This window comes from Esox lucius, chromosome 10 (genome assembly GCF_011004845.1).
Source record: "Esox lucius isolate fEsoLuc1 chromosome 10, fEsoLuc1.pri, whole genome shotgun sequence".
NCBI classification, from domain to species: Eukaryota; Metazoa; Chordata; class Actinopteri; order Esociformes; family Esocidae; genus Esox; species Esox lucius.
This window is the reverse complement of record NC_047578.1, coordinates 16,686,299-16,704,448: the sequence shown is the minus strand read 5'-3', so window position 1 is coordinate 16,704,448 and position 18,150 is coordinate 16,686,299. Positions and strand designations below refer to the sequence as shown.

The 18,150-nt window shown below is 41.1% G+C and overlaps 1 protein-coding gene across 1 annotated transcript in view; it reads right to left on the bottom strand.

Annotated features, from left to right (window-relative positions):
- Positions 1-1,364: 1,364 nt before the first annotated feature.
- Positions 1,365-18,150, bottom strand: part of LOC105012757 (immunoglobulin superfamily DCC subclass member 3-like) — a 30,605-nt gene continuing 13,819 nt past the window's right edge. The window contains exons 4-14 of the mRNA XM_010873821.3: positions 17,809-17,939; positions 17,427-17,564; positions 17,015-17,173; positions 10,844-11,009; positions 10,031-10,281; positions 9,409-9,573; positions 8,522-8,710; positions 6,567-6,680; positions 6,347-6,476; positions 6,024-6,159; positions 1,365-5,406 (exon numbers count right to left, since the gene is read on the bottom strand). Of these exons, the coding sequence (XP_010872123.2) occupies positions 5,302-5,406; positions 6,024-6,159; positions 6,347-6,476; positions 6,567-6,680; positions 8,522-8,710; positions 9,409-9,573; positions 10,031-10,281; positions 10,844-11,009; positions 17,015-17,173; positions 17,427-17,564; positions 17,809-17,939 (1,684 nt within the window). The 3' untranslated portion in view covers positions 1,365-5,301. The remainder of the gene's footprint in view (positions 5,407-6,023; positions 6,160-6,346; positions 6,477-6,566; positions 6,681-8,521; positions 8,711-9,408; positions 9,574-10,030; positions 10,282-10,843; positions 11,010-17,014; positions 17,174-17,426; positions 17,565-17,808; positions 17,940-18,150) is intronic.

Here is an 18,150-nt window from a genome sequence, read left to right as displayed (position 1 = left end):
AGGCACAACCATTTTTGGTTCTAGGTTGATGTTTTCAGATCCCTTGAGTACCCAGGCTCTGCCTGAAACCCGAAAGGGTTCTACCTACAAGAGCAGCTGAAACAGCGTTTTGGTTTGTTCTTTTATTTCTAAGAGTGTTGAGTGGGCAAACAAAGGACAGAAGGGGGTCAAAAGATAGAAAACCTTTGGATATTTAGAACCTTTCTCCTTGAACCCGGGAGGTGTGTACGTCTGAACTGGCTGCAATAACCACACTGCAGGGATTCTCTCAAATTGTCTCTCAGAAACTCTAGTCAGCGTCTTTTTGGTTTTATGACACTAAAGGAACTCAAAGCAAATGCATGCGGATTGAAAAGAGCAGGAGAAATAGTTGGGACTTGCTAGTTTGGTAGATGGAGCTTATCTGTTTTTCTCCCGTCAGTTTGTTATCTTTCTCCTTACTGTTTGTGGGACTTTTGCCACAGAATCCAGTAAATACCACCCGTCACATAGGAGACAACTACTCCCTCAACAACCCTCAAAGGCCACTGTTTCCATAGCAACACAGTGTCCATGACATTACATGCATGTCTGTGTGTGGATGTGCATGCACTGTGCTCTTTTACATGTAGGCAAGTCATAGCAGCATTCACATATTTTAAAGAGAAAGCTTGTCTCATGTAAAGCGTTTTGTTAAGTCATATATACTATTTCCTTTCCTGAAATTCAGTCAGTGTTTGTTTTATTCTACTGCTGATCTTGGGAAAGCCAAAGACAGTTCCACGGGGTGTTCTGATGTGCAGTAAATGAAAGGCGAGTGTCACAAAGCTTCCTGTTGTAACGACCATGAGACCTCGCGCCATCATCACTCCCTGGTGCCACTAAATCACCTTGCATTTTCAAACCGTCCCAAATAACATTCATTGCATTGCAAATAAACTTTAATTACAACCACCCTGAAACACAGCATTGACGTACGGCCAAAGACTATTCATAGGCCCCAATTACTGTCAAGCTAAATGACCTGCTAATAAGGTCATTCAGTTAATCTTCACCCAAGTTATAATGTGGTGCTGGATCACTTCAAATCACAAGAACTGCAATGATTCCTCACCTATGTTGGTCCAGTACGCAGATACCATCCCCCTCAAGAACTAAATGAGTCAGAGTTATCACATATTAGGGCCATTTTCTTTTATAAAGCTTTGAAAACCTCAAATAATAAGACACCAAGAATCTATTGTTTTCTTTTATTTCATTTTATTTCATTTTCTAAAAGAAACACCAAACACCAATGTTCAGATTGAAGAAGGTTGAGATTTGCATGTACTTTTGTTTATAAAAGACAAACAAAATCAATGAAGACAAATTGGGTTCTAGTTTACAAAGTTTATTTGGTTTAGTCGCATTGGAATTTGAGCGTGGAAGAGCAGACAGTAAAAATAAAGACATAATAAAAGTCTTTAAATAAAAAAAAAGAAATGCCGTATATAGAGACCAAGCTGAATTATGAATTATTTGCAAAGGTTGTTAAGGGGGGAATTCCATTCAGTCCTGACCTACCAAGGATAGAATGAGGCAAAACAGCCCATTTAATGGTAAAAACATTATGTGCAAACAGACAGCAGTCAGAATAAATAAGCAACACTTTGTTTTGTCTTTCATCGACCATGGTGATTTCTACAATGCAAAGGAGGGTAAAGCAATCACTGCAATATCTTTCCCAAAGTATATAATCTGAAATGTTTGTGCTAATTAATCTGAAGAAAACATTGTGTAACTAAGATGACCTACTTGTTCTATGTTTCAAGATGAAAAGATAATGGGTCAGAGGGATACATTTCTGTGTGATTATGGAAACAGTAGCATGGCATATTTATGGTCATTTACGTAACTGTGTCTGGAAATTTATAATTTTGCTCTAGAAACGATTCTGTATGACAATGAAATCAAACCTGTTCTCTGAACCATGCAACTGGTAAAAATGAACATTACAAGCATATGATACATCAGACAGATTAGTCTCTATGGCTACAGCTTCACTAACAGTCTTACTTTCTTGGCCCTTAGTCTTACTTTCTTGGCCCTCCAACCCTAGTCTCAAAACAGTTTAAAGCTTTGGGGTTTTCAGTTTCATATTATATATTCACTTGAAGAATGTTTCCAAAAGCAAAAAAAAATCTCTTTAAATCAGTGTATATTTCTCAGTGGTCCTAGCAAACAGCTTCTAGTTCTCTACAACTTTTTTTTATAAATGATGGGGCTTATAAATGATGGGACTTTTTAAGGCTTCAGTGCCAGAAAATACTTGAATAGATGCTTGTTTAAGGGCAAACCAACATCCCATTTTCTTGCCTTGTGTTTCTCTTAAATTTCTAACAAACATTTCCATAGCATCTTTACATTTGTTTAGGTAAAGTGTTTAGGTAAAATAAAACCACATTAATATTAATAATAACATTCAAAAAATTAACATAACATCGGTTTTTGCAACTTTTACCAACCACAGCAGGAAGAACTAAATGTTCAGTCAGAAAAAGAGGGGAAATTAAGTTCTACAAAAAGAACCAGCAAATATTCATATTTCAATAATAACAAATCTAACTTTACCGCTACACAACATCACATGAAAAATGTATTTAAAAAAAAAACATCTCCAAATACACTTTTTTCTTTTAGTGTCACATTTGTTTCACATCATTCATTTATAAAATAAGAAACAAGAATTTGAGTAGAAGTCTTGGTTAGACTGTAATACTGCAATGTTTTTTGCGTAAACCTTTAACACTCATTAGGAGTTTGACACGAAAACTGAGGATTGTAGTGCTTCATTAGGAAACTCACCTCTTTAGGTCTTTTCATTGAAATTTGAAAGCCAATGTGGGTCTGTTTTTCTTTGGCACCAAGATACCCAGGTAAAGACTCCAATAACAGCTCAGTTTTAAGCTTAACACAACTAAGTGAGAATATCAAAAATATGAGTATCAATACAATAGTTATGTTAGATATGTTCTTTGGTTTATCCTGTCATGTTGTGTTAAGAATTTAAAGCTGTTTGAGGTGGTTCCTGTTGGCATATTTTGACTTCAAGGTTTACAAAATGTTCAGCCATTCACAGAATACACACATATATACTGATCTACTGTACACATGTAATGTCATACATACACTAATGTTTCTGTGCTTTGGTCATTGCTAAGTGTCATACAAAGGTAAAGACTGTGAATGTTAAAATGTAAAAGGTATTTGGTCACAATATATTTTTCATAAGAAGGCTAGTTATTTGGCAATTTCAACTCTGCTATTAGAAAGAGAAAGAACAAGTACTCCTTTTTGTATGAACATAGAAAATCTCCTTGAAAATATATCCCATTTTCATTTGGTTAATCTTTAAAAGTTAACAGATACAATAAACAAAATATGACAGTTCCATGTCAAAAGGGGCAAGCCAAGAAGTTCCATATAAAAGGACTAACTTTCATTAAAGAAAGCTAATTATTGTATCCTATAATAGCAATGAAATCAAAAATAATGTTTTTGGCTTAGTTTCAGTTAAAGCAATTTTTTAACTGGCTAACTCTTAAAACAGGAACAACAAAAATCGGAAAACAGTGACTTTTCAAATGTTATGAAGATAATAAACGAAAACGATAACACATTTTACATCTTTGGACATCATTCAGCTTGGTTTTCATTCAAAACCATTTTTGGATAAGCTGACAAGGTATTCTACAGTAGAAACTAGTGCCGTGTCCATGCGTTCCAGGTGAGTATCTCCATTAGCTCCCAGGAAACAACAAAACCTTTGTAGCCATCAACTCACAGCACCCACAAGTTCGAATGACCGACTTAACAGCGGCAGAGCCAACCACTGGCAACAATCACGTGTGGCTTTGGGGCAGAAACCTTTTTGAAATGCCTTTGACTTGTGCAAAACAAGCAAGCAACTTCTCTGAGGTTGGTTGCTTTTTGTTACATTTTTTTTACTAGAAAAATGCCAGAGCATACCTCCTCGGAAAAGGATCGTTGATATGTTCTTTAAGGTCCATGTTTAAAATGAGATAACCTCCAGTCTCATATATGTCTTTGGATATGGACATTTATACAGGTGTTGTTGCAAGCATGATCAACAAACACTTAAAGGTCATCCCTGCCTCTTAAAGGAAAAATACCAAATACGTTGGATCTCTTCAGGCCTTGAACCGGACTGAGATCTGGCTCGGGATTTCCGTGTCGAGGACAAGGGCTAGCCTTCATGACAGAAGACAGCATTTTATTTGGCTAAGGAAGGTGTTGAGTTGAGAGGCAATGGGGAAGAGTAACACTCAGACACTGTCACTGTTTGGCTCTCCTTGGCAATCCTCCAGGAGGGTACCCTGGCATGGGGCCGTGGCGACGGCTGGCACGGGACACTGGCATTGGCACACAGAGTGAAGGGGGATCGAGGGTATAGGGTTTCTCTTTTTGGCTCTGAGGTAGACTTGCTCAAACAGCATCCGGCAGGCTAAAGTTTGCCACATCTATGGCTTGGACGTTCTCATCAGACTGAGGTAGCTATCTTTATATTTTACATTTACATTGGAGAAATATAGAAGATATTTGGAGGTTCTCAGCTTTTGGTTTGGGTGGTTTGGGGCGAAGGGGGGGAGGGGGTTGGGAAGGGGAAGGTGGTTCCTCCAGACCTTGACCTGTCTCGAGGCTAGTACGGTGATAAAGACAATCAACTCGATCAGACTCATACCTCCATAAGGCTATCAGCAAGGCCACTAATTGTCGTCTGTTTCGTATCGCAAAGCTAAGGCTACTTATATAGAGATTCTAAAAGACCCCAGTAAGTCATTATACTGTATTTGGCATAAGCTGGATCCTTGTAAACACAGAGTTGGTGCATGTACTGTTACCAGGAGGATGCCATACAAAGAGAACATTTTGGTTATAGATGCTCCCCTTGGTAACATAACATTTCCTATTTTTGTTGCATGGAAAGCCTGACTTAAATAGGATGAATGAGGAGGAGGCATTTCTGCATTAGCACGTACTTGTGCATAAAACATAAAGGCTTTTGACTTTGGTTTAAGTGAAGCGAGAGAAGGTGAGAGAGTGCAGTTGAAACATGAAGCTTTGTGTCCCTCAGCTACCTTTGAGACTTTTTTCATTAGCAGCAGGTTTTCTATGGACAACCACTAGCACTGCAAGACACTAGGGTGAGGGGAACTTTGGTTGGACAGGGAAGGTGGAGGAACCATCATGAGGCAAATTTTGGGGATGGAGGGTGGGTAAGGTTTTGTAAAGGGTAGTTTAGGGAGGGGCTATTAGCCAGTGTTAGCCAGAGCCTGTGCCAGGCAAACCAGACGAGTGCTGCTCAATCAGAACCTGGCACTGGGGCAGAGGCAGCGATGCCCCTCCCTGAGAGGTGGAGTCACAACTCTGGAAAATCAGAAGAGACAAAAGACAGAGCATCAGCCTACCATTGAGCAGTTCCAATCATTTCCCTCAGCTTGTTCACTGATGATTTATTCTGCATTCCTGTTGACTAACCATTTTGTTCATCTGTTTTGCTCCTCAACATTTATATCAATCAACACAGCTCTTGGGATCCAGTTAAACTGAACAAAAGAATTAATCTCCACGTCAGCCTAAAAATAACTGTTGGGCAGGTGAACTAGCAATTGGAGCATCTCACCAGTGATCAAAAGGTTGCTTGATTGAATTCTAGAGCCGGCAAGTTTAAAAAATATTTTTGCTTCTGGCTCAGAGCAAAGCAGTTAACACTAATTGCTCCCCAGGTGCTATTCTTGGCTGCACTCCTTCTCTGATTCAAATGGATTAAATGTGGAAGCCAGACCTTGGTTGGACTTTGTTTGCAAACTGACAAATATACGCTGTCTCTAAAAAAATAAAAATTCTGATAGACTAGAGCTCTGAGTGTTCTAATCTATAAAGGGATTTCAAATCGGACAGTTTACATCTAGATCTCAGATTGAATAGTTGGGTGAGCTTGTGACAGATGAGGGGTAAGACAGTAAGCCTGACAGTGCGCATACCTGAGGCACTAATTCGAAGGCAACTTCTGCCGGGCGTGTGATGCCCTGTTTGGGGATTCCATTTTGTCCCAGCTGTCCCACATTGTCCATCCTCGGCACGGACCAACTATCCTGTGTCCCTTTACTGCAGAACAGACTGGAGACATTGAATCATTTCATTATAGGTCAATATAATACACACATACAAACTCAACAAAGAATAGGCTGTGAAAGTTGATATTCATAATGTCACCATTCCAGTTATCAGCATATCAAAACTTAACGTAAAGCACGTTAAGCAACGCACTACTTCACGGGTACCGTCAGGGGGCAGCCCTTTTTACCTGCGACGGTATCCAAACATCAGGAAGAGGACACAGAAAATGATGCAGGCCATGCCGATGTGAATGCCAATAACAATGCCACCCATGGAGTCATCGCCGTCCTGTCTACAGTTACACTGGGTCTCCCCACCTGAAACAATCACACTCATGGTGAGTAGATCCATACACTCATTGGCTGTTACAGAAGACACAGGAAGACACGCTGGATCAAACAGCTTACCCCGGGTTTTGGCGCTGGCGCCCTCTTTAGCCAGTGAGACCAACCTCTTGGAGGAATCACTCTCACCATTCCCATTGTAGGCCACCAACTTGACTTCATACACAGCACCGGTTTCTGCCAGAACAAGTCACCAGGAGACAGCACGTCACATATCTCCACAGACAACTTTGAAAGTCACAGGTTTCTTCTCTTTAGATACTGACCACATTGTATTGAACGGTTGCTAAGTTAAAGCAAAGCTATTGATTGGCGCGTTGAATGAGATTGAATTTAGGGAGCATGTCATTTTTCATTCTTCTTACCCAGAGTGCTGGTTGCTTCCTACCTCTCCCCCCATAGCCCACTTACAACTGTCTCACCTCTCAACTCTCCCACTCTGTCTTCTCCTTCTGTCATCTGTCTCTGGATACCTCCCACATCCTCCAATTTCTCCCCTTTTCAATCTCTCCATATGGATTTAGGCATTGCTACATAAGAGCTCATGCTTTGAATGCAGTAATGCAGATCAGTTCCCTACATATAGAGTATCTATCCAGTAACTTCACTCATTTTCTCAAAATATAACCACTCTTTTTACAGGTACCAGAAGTTTTTCATTTAAAATTCATAATATCTCATTTTAAATGCCACCAGTGTTATTATTCTGTTGATGGTGTTGAATTGGTTGTGTTAGCCCTGGAACGTGTTCGGATCCATAAGGAGACAATTGAGAGTTCTACAATCTACACAAGAAGGATTCCATGAAGGTTCTTCAGTGGTCTCAGATAAAACTGTTTTTGGTTCCTGTTTAAGCATTTTGGTTCCAGGTAGAACCGTCAGAAACTAAAAGGTTTTTACCTGAAACAAGTCTGTCCCTGAATCTAAAGAAAGGTCTGTTACTATAGGGCCTGCCATACGACCTGATGTCTTCATCTTTTTTGTTTGATATGTGTCTTTCACACTCTCATAAAAAAAGATAAAGATTAATGATGAAAGGATTCTACAGCTGTGTCTGTGAAAGAACCCCTTCCCACAGTGGAAGCAAATGGAATACAGATATTTGTGCAGCTCAAGGAACATTCAAAGTTCTTGTTTTCACATTTCATGCATTGTAATTAACTGGATGTCATTTTATCATTCAAATATAGGGTAATTGTAATTCACTGCACATTACAACCTTTTAAAAGGCTGCACTGGCCTCAAGCTAACCTCTCCAGATTCCTTGTCAAGTTTCCTACATTAAACCTTTTAAATATTCTGCCATTCGGTTATAGAACAGCATCATCTGGTAGCAAAGCAAATAGGAGTGATTCAAGATCCACTCTTGAAAGGACTGCAGATGGGAGGATAAAAAGATTGCTATGAGGGGAAAGCAATTAAAATAGCTTCATTCCCCATGGATCAATACAACTGATTTGAATTGTAATCATTTTTATAATATATTATTATTGTCATTACATAAAATATTAGATATTTCATCTTTAATTTTAATGTATAATTATTTTATCACTTGTTATGCTTATGTAAGATTTTCAAACCCTCAATTAACTGTCTGGGAATTCCAAGCGTCTGTCATTTTGAATAACATAAAAGAAACATTTATACCTAGGTGTGTTTTTCATTTCAGGATAAGCATTTGCTAAACGACTAAAATGTCAAAATGTCTAAGCCTATTTAAAAGAAAATACTCAAACTTATTATTCCGGCCTTGTGTAAGTATTATTACATTGGCTTATGTGGTGGGTAACAGTGCACAAATGATTAAAAAGTTGATTACATTACTATGGTAATTGATTCTTTCCCCTGTCTAACAGACAAATATAAGCAAACTAATAACACCCAGTCACTGATGTTTGAGGTGGTATGACTCTGTTCCTCCACAATGAATATGTATTCCCTTTCTTTCTTCCTCTCTCGTTATTTTCTTTCCTCTCTCTTTTCTCTTTCTGTCTGCCTCTGTCTGTCTCTTCACTCACCAAGATGGGAGATGATGTGGGCATTCACGTGGCAAGGGAACTGAACCGGTCCTTGGAAATCGGCGTGGGGGACCCTGCGGTAGGTGAGCCTGAAGCCCTCTGCTTTGCCAGGCCTGCTGGGGAGTTCCCATAGTACCTGGACTGCAGTGGAGTTCAGCGTCTTGGTGAAGAAGGTAGGGGAGGTGGGGACTGCAGAACAAGAGGAAGAGATGTCTATTGAGTTAAAGCAATAAAGAAATATGAACTGATGGTTGAAAATGATAGTGGAAAGTGTCAAAAGAGCCAGACTGAAAGAGATGGGCACCGAGGATGGAAGTGGGCATTGAGGATGGAATGGTGGCAAAACTCGAAGAGATGGTTAGACATGGGGCAAAACAAGGATAGTGTCTACAAGCAATGTTGGGCAAATATACTAGTACAGTGGACAAAAGGGCACAGATATAGATGGGGGAACCAATGAGGTAAAGGTAAAGCCACTTGTAACAATGATGAAATGACACGAGATGCAGACTTTCAATCGATCACAAGTTCTAAATAACCAGCCAGACGTTCAGGTCACGGCACTGTAAAAACACCTCCTCAATCTTAAACTGACTGTAAACACCCCAGTCTAGCTTCTCTCCGCTGTTGGCTTGATGCAATATACATCTAGGAGGGTGAAGTAGACACTGATCCCAGGTAGTTTAGTATAGTATTTCTTCCCATTATAGTCTGATTATTTTGTTACATATTTTAATGTTTCCAGGTAATAATAACTTTATTGTCTAGAACATATTTTATGCTTAGAAATATTAATGAATGCCTATCAATGTACTCATTCAAATAAATTATAAAGGTTTTTGCCTAAGGGAAATGGGGAAGGCAAGCTCATGTTCCTGGTGACATACCGCCTCCTTGTGTTGTAGCAACCACAGTGCTGGACTGCTGGCTGGCACCCAGAGGAGAGTAGGCCTTGAGGTAAATGGAATAGGTGGTGGCTGGTTCCAGATTGGTGAAGTCATGCTGGAAGGTGGTTTTACTAACTGCTTCCTGTAGCTCTCTGCTGTCTGGCTCTGGGGGAACAACAACAAGTGCTTTATTTCTCATTTGTCAGGTTATCCATTCCCAGCAGTGGCTGACTCCTGGCCTATCCTAAGAGATTTGTGTAACAGCAACAGTTACATTGAAATAACAATTTCAACCAATTATTATGACCTTTGGCACTATAAAAGCCAGTCAATCAAACACATTTTCACAGAGGACAAGCACATACAGGCACCTACAGAGTTTAAAAATACAGAAATCAAGGTGAATCGTGTCAGACCTTTTCCTAACCTTTAATAAGATCTTATATTTACTGACAATATTTAATTGAAAAACAAACTGACAATTAAACTGACAAAATATAATAAACTGTCAATGCTTGGTTTTCTGTCACATGAACAAAAGGCACATTTTCAGTGTGGATGTGTAGACTTTTAATATCTACCCTATTTACATAGCGACCATCGCTCAAAGGTCGTCACTCACCGCCGATCTTGCGGATGTGGAGCACGTAGCCAATGATGCCGTCCGTGATTTCGGCCGGGGGCTGGGTCCAGGTGAGCTGCAGCGTGCTGGGGGACAGGGCCGCGGCCGTGAGGCCCTGGGGGGAGTCGGGCAGATCCTTGCCCAGGGACACAGCCAGACGGGCACTGGCCTGGTTGGTGCCGGCCGTGTTCTCAGCGATGCACTGGTAGATAGCCTCGTCCTCTGAGGTGATACGGGTCACAGCCAGGGTGCTGGAGGTTGGAGATTGGATTGGTTGCATTTGAATAGAGACAGACATACAAGGTCCACAGTTTGAACATTACAAAATACACTTATAGTGGTAGCCACAGGCGCAAAAAAGTTGTGCTTTGCAGATACATTCTTGGCTGTTGTCCCACTGACACATTTAGCATAATATAAAGTCAACTTTAAAAAAAGACCACTATTTTAAATAGTTTTTTAATATAATGTATTTTTTTCAAACTAAACTATGAATTTCTTAATTTAAATTACTAAATGATGCCAATTGGATAGTGAAGAATGCATGAAAACATAACTGAGCCCCCCAATTTCATTGAATGGAAATAATGCTCCAATTGCTATCGAAGATTGCCATCTTGTGGTCAGATATATGAATTGCTCTTCATTGGCTGGTGTTCATGTGAATAAGTTTTGTGCCACTGACTGAATTATATCTCTTGAAAGGATGGATCCCCAGATTGGGTTGTCCAATAGGGTTGTCCAGTGATTTAAGCCACTGATTTTGGTGTCCTAAAAGTACTAAAATGTTAAACGAGCTGAACGCTATAATACCTGTTGTTGTTGGTAAGCTTAACATTGTCACCAGGGGTCAGGATCTTGCCATTTTTCAGCCAAATGAGGTGAGGCTCTGGAACACCCTGGGCCACACAGGTGAACACAGCACTGCCCCCTGCTGGCTTTGAGACAGACTGCGGCCACTGCATGAACTCAGGCGGAGCTGGTGAGAACAGAAGCATGAATTTTAAGTATTGTGTATCACAGAGTATTGATTACTCCTTGTATCACGGTAGGGAAAATATAATTGCATTTGCTTGTAATACTCAATTGTAATAAAAAATAAAATAAGTCTGCAACATTCAAAAACTCAAAAGACGACGTAGAAGATCAGGAAAATAGATTTTGAGTAAGCAAGTATATGATACATGGATGGAATAAAAGTCAGTCCTACAGTCACAAATTAAAATTCCTACCTATTGCACTGTTTGAATTGGTGAAGGCATTTGATTTTGAAATATCTGTTGTTAGAGAGTATATCACAATTACATCAGTACAAACTAACAACCTAATGATGAAAGAATATCTGTATAAATTCCATATTAAAAAAGCAATTTATTTTTTTATCTTGACTAAATTTGACACACGGTCAACATTTTTGACATTGTCCCTCCATATTAAAAGTATTTTGTTGTCCTTTATCAACTTCCCTAGCATAAGACAATTTAATTCCTTTACTTGCAGTTTGAAGAACAGTTGTCTTCCAGCTTTTATACAAGTTAGCCTTGACTTGAAAGCAACCATTCATTTCCCTCATTTATAATAGAGGCAGATTCATAAACATCTCATCCACAAATGAATCTAAGTTTATGGAAGAGGATACAGTGCCTCAATGCCAAAATGCCATATCACCACTTGAAGAACTGCTTATCATGGACTGATTTTGGGCTGAGTTAGCAACATCTGCTACCTTGCTAATCTGCCTATGACGTATGCCTGGTAATATCCGTAAGAAATTAATTTGATTTCACCATGTACTGTATCTCTACTCTGCACAAACCACATTACGTACACCTCAGTGTTAAGATCAGCCGATGTATGAAGACATACAAGCATCCCTACATCTACCCCAAACAGACCTGCACAAACCTTCCAAATAGTTATCCCCTGGTCTCCTCATCCCAGAGTTCAGGGACCTGAAGAGAGTCTAGCCTAACCTATCCCCAACCTATCCCTAACCTATACCTACCCCGCCAGGCCTCACTTCTCTATCCTACTCTGGTCCTGCCTGGCCCTCCACTATCCGATGAGACGGGTGAGTGTTTACCGTTCCGCCTGATACCAAGCTCAGTAGCACACAATGGGACATGCATATATGCAGAGACCCCCAGCCCCTCGTTGATCTATTGACACTGACATCACCTCTGACCTCAACCCTAACTCCCTCCCTCCTACCAGTCCCAACACCGGCCCCGGCCCTGCCCCCCCCCCCGTTCTGTATGAGACTGAGAGAGAATAGGCCTGGTAAGAGAGAGGGATGAGGAAGGGATTGGTGCAAAAAGACAGGGCGAGGGAGAGTTGGAGAGTTGGGGGTTGTGAGGAATGGAGGGTCTTTGTGGGGGGGGGGGTCAAGGGTCATAGACACCCATTTCAATAGAACATTCATCAAGGAAGGCATAGATTTTGTATTCCCCAAACTGCTTTCCCTCCGATGAGCCCCAATTTCTTTAATACGGACACCAATATAGATCAAGTGGATCCATAAAAAGGCTTGGAAAGAGGGGATTGTTGTTGAGCAATGGCCATCGGTGTTTAGATATATGCTTGCTTGTTTTAACTGTAAGACAAATGTTGAGAGATCTGAGTGGACATACAGAGACGTTGGATCATGTTTTATTTATATAATGCCTTTAAGTGATGGAGTAGACAGCATGCACTCTATTCGTACAGGTAACTGGTTGTTATTCGGTGAAAAAGTTGAATTTGTGTTTGGGGTTAGAAGAGGACGTGAAGTTGGCTCGTGAGGGCAAACTATGTTGGCTTATTGTTTGATTGTTTGACTGGCGGGGGAGTGCCTGTAATGGACGTCTGAAGCATAAGGGGGTGTTTTGGGGTGTGTGTTACTGAGTGTGTATAACAAAGACAAAATGTCCAAAAAGAGAAATAGCTGACTAATGGTGCAAATCTTCCTTTCCCGTGTTTTTTTTTTTTTTTTTTAGCTAAGTATCAAGTTTAGGGCAAAAGTTAAAATTCACGTTTGGGTTAGGCATTACCAGTTAAGTTTAGGGTTATGTTTGAGCATTAGTGTTAGAATTAGTTTAGGCGTACATGTTAGGTTATTGAGGTTAATGTTAGGGTTAGGTTGAGGTTAGTGTAAGGGTTAGGGTTAGAATTAGTCAAAGTAGGATGTTTTAAGGACACATTTCTTTGGTGTCCCCATTAAGGTGGGTACGTAAACGTGTTTTTAAGTATGCGTGTGTGTGTGTTTGCATATGTGAATTTGCATGCCTTTGTATGTATCATCAATCTACACTCAAATAGCTTTGCCGCTCCATGACTCAAGTGCACTTCACACTTGAACTACAGCCAGTACATTTCCTTCAACAGGAACATTAGGTAACTTGGGTGGTTCTCACAAAAACACATTCACTCTAGTTTTGTTTCATACTCTTTACACCCCATGAAGTTGATGCTAAGCAGAGCCAAACAAAAATGCTAAATTCTAATGTTCGTGGTCAAGGTTAAGTGGCTATACCTTTTTAAGGATTAATCTCTTTTTTGCAAAGCATTCGCCAAGCATTTTTACCTTTCTGTGTCCACAGAATCCATGTTTATAAAATCAATCTAATTCATTTAAGCCTTACTTGCTTTACAAATGACTTAATAGCAACTGTCTTTAAAAAAAATTCTGTAACCTTGCCGATGACCCCATTATCTGTGATGGACTTTTACAGTCTGATCTTGTGCACAGCAAAACTAGATTCAAAACTCTACGTATAACCAATTCCGTTCTGTTTGGTCAATAGTTGTTAGACTAGTATATCTATGACCGAATAATTTAATACCTTATTTAATCAACCATATAAACATTTGTCATGAGGAGGGGACACACTGAGGGGTCACATTATTTTTACAGCAACATAAGACAACAATGTTGGGTCAACTTAGATTCACATCATTTAATAGAGCTGTTTAATTAGTAGTTGAAGCACAATCAAGCAATCAATTTATTTGGCAATCATGCATTGCTAAAAAATATGCTACAAACTCTAAATGTCATTCTACTTTCAACGTCTGTAACCTTCCCAGGACTATTTGCCTATTTCTGGACTATTTGCCTATTTCTGGATTATTTCCCTATTTCAGGACTATTTCCCTATTTCAAGACTACTTCCCTATTTCAGGGAAGTAAACATTTTCAGGGCTATTTCAGGTCTTTATCAGTGTTATTTAAGGGCTCCAGTCTTTTGCTAACGTGGCACAGCTATATAACCAGAAAAAAAAAAGGAGAGCCAGGGTTGTTGGGGAAAGACGGTAATAGCTGTCCACCCATGTCCACACCTTCGGCTGATCAACGGTCTCTCTCCATCTGAAGTCTAACTGTCAGCTTCAATGTCCATACATCATCAGTTCATCTTTTAGCAGGGTCTCAAAGCTGACCTTGAGTTTAATCTCCAGGGTCATTCCCCATCACTTCCCTTCCACTTTCATTGTATCAATATGATGCATATTTGAGAAAGTATATAATATATTTACATATAAACACATTCAGTTGTTAATGAAATGTTTTCTTGTTTCCAAGAAAGGCAGTGATGTGTTTGAACGTTTTGGGCTTACATTTAAGGATTTACATATACGGTTTCTAATCCGACCGATAATTATGTTGCCTAACATTTATGAAATATGGATTATTTTTCAAAATATGTATGTTCAACATTCTAACATTCATGCAAAATGTTTTTCTCATATCAAATGTGAGAAAGACCCACTTTCTAAGCCGACAGCTGTGAGATCTGCATTTTAAAGCCTGATTTCGTATTAGTTCACATATTTCATATGAAAATGTTCTAGCCCTCAATTCAGAGAAAGCAATCATGACACAAAGGCCCGGCACCCTTTGTGTCCTGCCTCCCTCAATGTCTCCCTGAACTCTGTCCCGCACTGCCTGACCACCAGCTGTGACGGAAAAAACTGCCCCTGGCCCCCCCACCCCATTCCTGTAACGCCCCCTCCCAGACTGTGACTGTTTTCCTATATCAGCTCATCCCCCGCTCAAAGACAGGGTCAGGGGTCAGGGGTCAAAAGTGAAAGGTGAGAGGTGTCCCCCCCCCCCCCAACCACACACACACACAGGGAGTTCACCTCCTCTTTCCCTTTTTCCCCTTGTTCCTTCTCTCCTCTCTCCCATTGTCAGGATCTCGGGCCTTGCATCTGTCCTGGGCTATCATGGCTGTGTATCATGTCCATGATCGGAGGTTGGAGGGCGGGGAGAGAACAGTGTGTGACAGAGCGGACCTCTACTGCCTCCAATTGCCTTCTTTACTCTGATGGATACGGCCAAGGGTCTCCAACTGTGTTGTAGTATGACTATGAACTTGGAGTCTGAAATAGGTCTGAAATAAGACCACCATGATTTCTCACACTATGCTATATGATTTGTCTGGTTGAGTAGTATCATACAGCCCTTCAGAGAGTAGGTTCATAGAGGACTGTTTAGGACAGTATCATAGAGACTTTTGGAGAACAGTATCATAGTAAATATTGGATGGAATTCCAATTTAATTACCGTACCTCCACTGCCAGGATCACATTTTGAAAGGGATTTGGTCACTGGGTTTGTAACATCCATGATTTCACCCATTTTCCTATCCTAAAAAGCTCTTTGTGCTTCTTTCTTTACCAAATAGAGAGATATCAATCAATCAATAAATGAATACATTGAAGACCACTTCCCCCATGGCCAATCCACTTGTAAAAGACTGATAGGACACCTATTGATTGATCCGGTCAAAGAGCCTGACACAACATGGATGGAGAGATGGCCTAAACAGCTGGGTGCAGACCTAAAGTGATTTAAATGGAATGAATGGGTGAAGGGATTTGCAGATCTAAATTTCCTATTATCACTAAGATGTAGTTATTTTGCTTGTTATGCATTAGGTAATGTTTTGCTAACAATATAACAAACCTTTCACTTGGTAAAAAATGATCTAGCTAGTTAGAGCTTGCTAGCTCAGTAGATAACATGTTTCTAGTTTGGTAACAATTAGCAAGCAATGTGTTAGATAATATTGATGGCTTGGAATAATTTTTGCTGAGTGGTTGGTAGGTAAGTATTGCAACTAGGGATACTGTAAGATACTGATTGACTTTTAAAAGTGCAAATGTAATTTTACATATATTAATATCATTTCACACTATAACACATATATCAGTTACATAATGACTCCTAATGGGGCCGGGAGAACAGACACATAATCACATTCTAATGTAACCCTATCCATAGTGGTAATAGCAGTGTCCTTTTCCCCTATGAGATTCCCGGTATCTTGCATTAAAGAGAGGTGTAGGGACCCCAGTGGGATCCCAGTATAACCAGCAAGTGTTTGTATAGCCAATTAAAATGGCAAGTAATGACAGTGAGAAATATGAGGACCGTGAACGTATGGACAGTTGCTGGGTGATAGATGTGCGTTGTCACTGAGGTAGTGGTGGCAATGAAAAACCAACACACACACACACACACTCAAGTCCAGCTGGATAGCAGCGTCAAAGGGGAGCTCTCTCACGCCAATAGCCATCACAAGCGACCAACCCCAACCCCCAACTCACCCCTCCATTAAAAGCAGAGGGCCTGAGGAAGGGGAGGGGCCTTAGATGAGAGGACTAAGCTTGCGTATCGACTCCTCTCCCCCAAAACCCACTGTTTACCTTCCCTTCCCTGGCAGAAGTCAAGTCCAAAACCAATACTGGTTAACGGTGGGGTCATCCAGTCCCAAAGCCCTAAACCTACACCTCCGCCCACACAGACACCACCCAACCTTCCGGACATGAATTCACACCTCCCCGATCTGGCTCTGGAAATCGTGTGTAAGGGGTCAGGGTCAGTTGCCGGTCAGTTAGCTACATCGTGTTCACTGTGAGCGTTTCTAATCCAAATGAATCATGTACAAAGGCCTCGTGACGTGAGGTTAGCATTATTTAAGCTCCGACTGCAGGGAAACTCACCCTGCACCACCAGGCGTCCCAGCGCCGTACGCCTCATCCTCGTTCCGGGGCGGTTGGCGGCGCACACGTACACGCCCGAGTGCTGCAGCGACACGTCAGAGATCATCAGGTTGCCAGTACCCAAAACCTGGATGCCCTCCACCCCGATGGAGCGTCCGTCTGTACGCGGGCAGACACGGAAACACGCGGAATAAGGAATACACACATGAAGAATAGGAACACGACATCATACTTGACCTAGTGCCGGGCTCACGCATAACAGATCTAGCGGGAAACATCAAACTTATAGAGCAACGCAGTGCATAGCAGGTGAGAGAACCGACATGGAGATCCGGTCATTGTTCGGCTGCTACCGTTAGCCGAAGTTAAAGCCTATTACAAGCCATTCTGATTGCGTGAGAACAGTCTTTACCCAGCCTGCTCCAGGACACAATGGGCCGGGGGTTCCCTGTGGCAATGCACTCCAAAATGGCAGTCTGGTGGACAGTGATGGTCAGGTTCTGGGGCCCCGACAGGATAGCTGGCTCCTTGTAGATCCTAGAAGCCCCACCTGTAAAGAGAGGGAAAGGAGGCACATAGAGAAAACGTGGTGAGTTTAGTATTCATGGAACGATTATGATCCGGTCATGGAATAAGATGCACTATAAATGGAGAATCCCCACTGGGCCTGCTTCTCAGTCCAAGACTAAACCTAATATGAGTGTTCCTGTTGCCGTGGGCCACTGTGGACATCGGTGGGCATGCAGAACATACTTGTAACCAGCGACCATGAAAGGCAGATCGTTCCAACTCACCAGTGACATTGAGCAGAGCTTCGTGGCTGAAGCGCCTGTTAGCGATGTTGGAGGCCATGCAGCGGTAGACGCCAGCGTCCACCCTCCTCACACCGGTCACCTGGAGGATACCCATGGGGAGGAGAATGTACCTGGAAAAGGGAGAGGGAGGAGAGGTGTGAGTGTACATACAGTAGGTATGACGCACAGTTCGGAGAATTCTGAGGTCAGCAAAATAGCTTGTTTGTGAACTAATGCAACAAAAACCCATTTTATGAAACAATAACCCGTTTTATGAAACAATAACTTATGTTATGAAACAATTACATGTTTTATGAAACATTTACCCATTTTATGAAATAA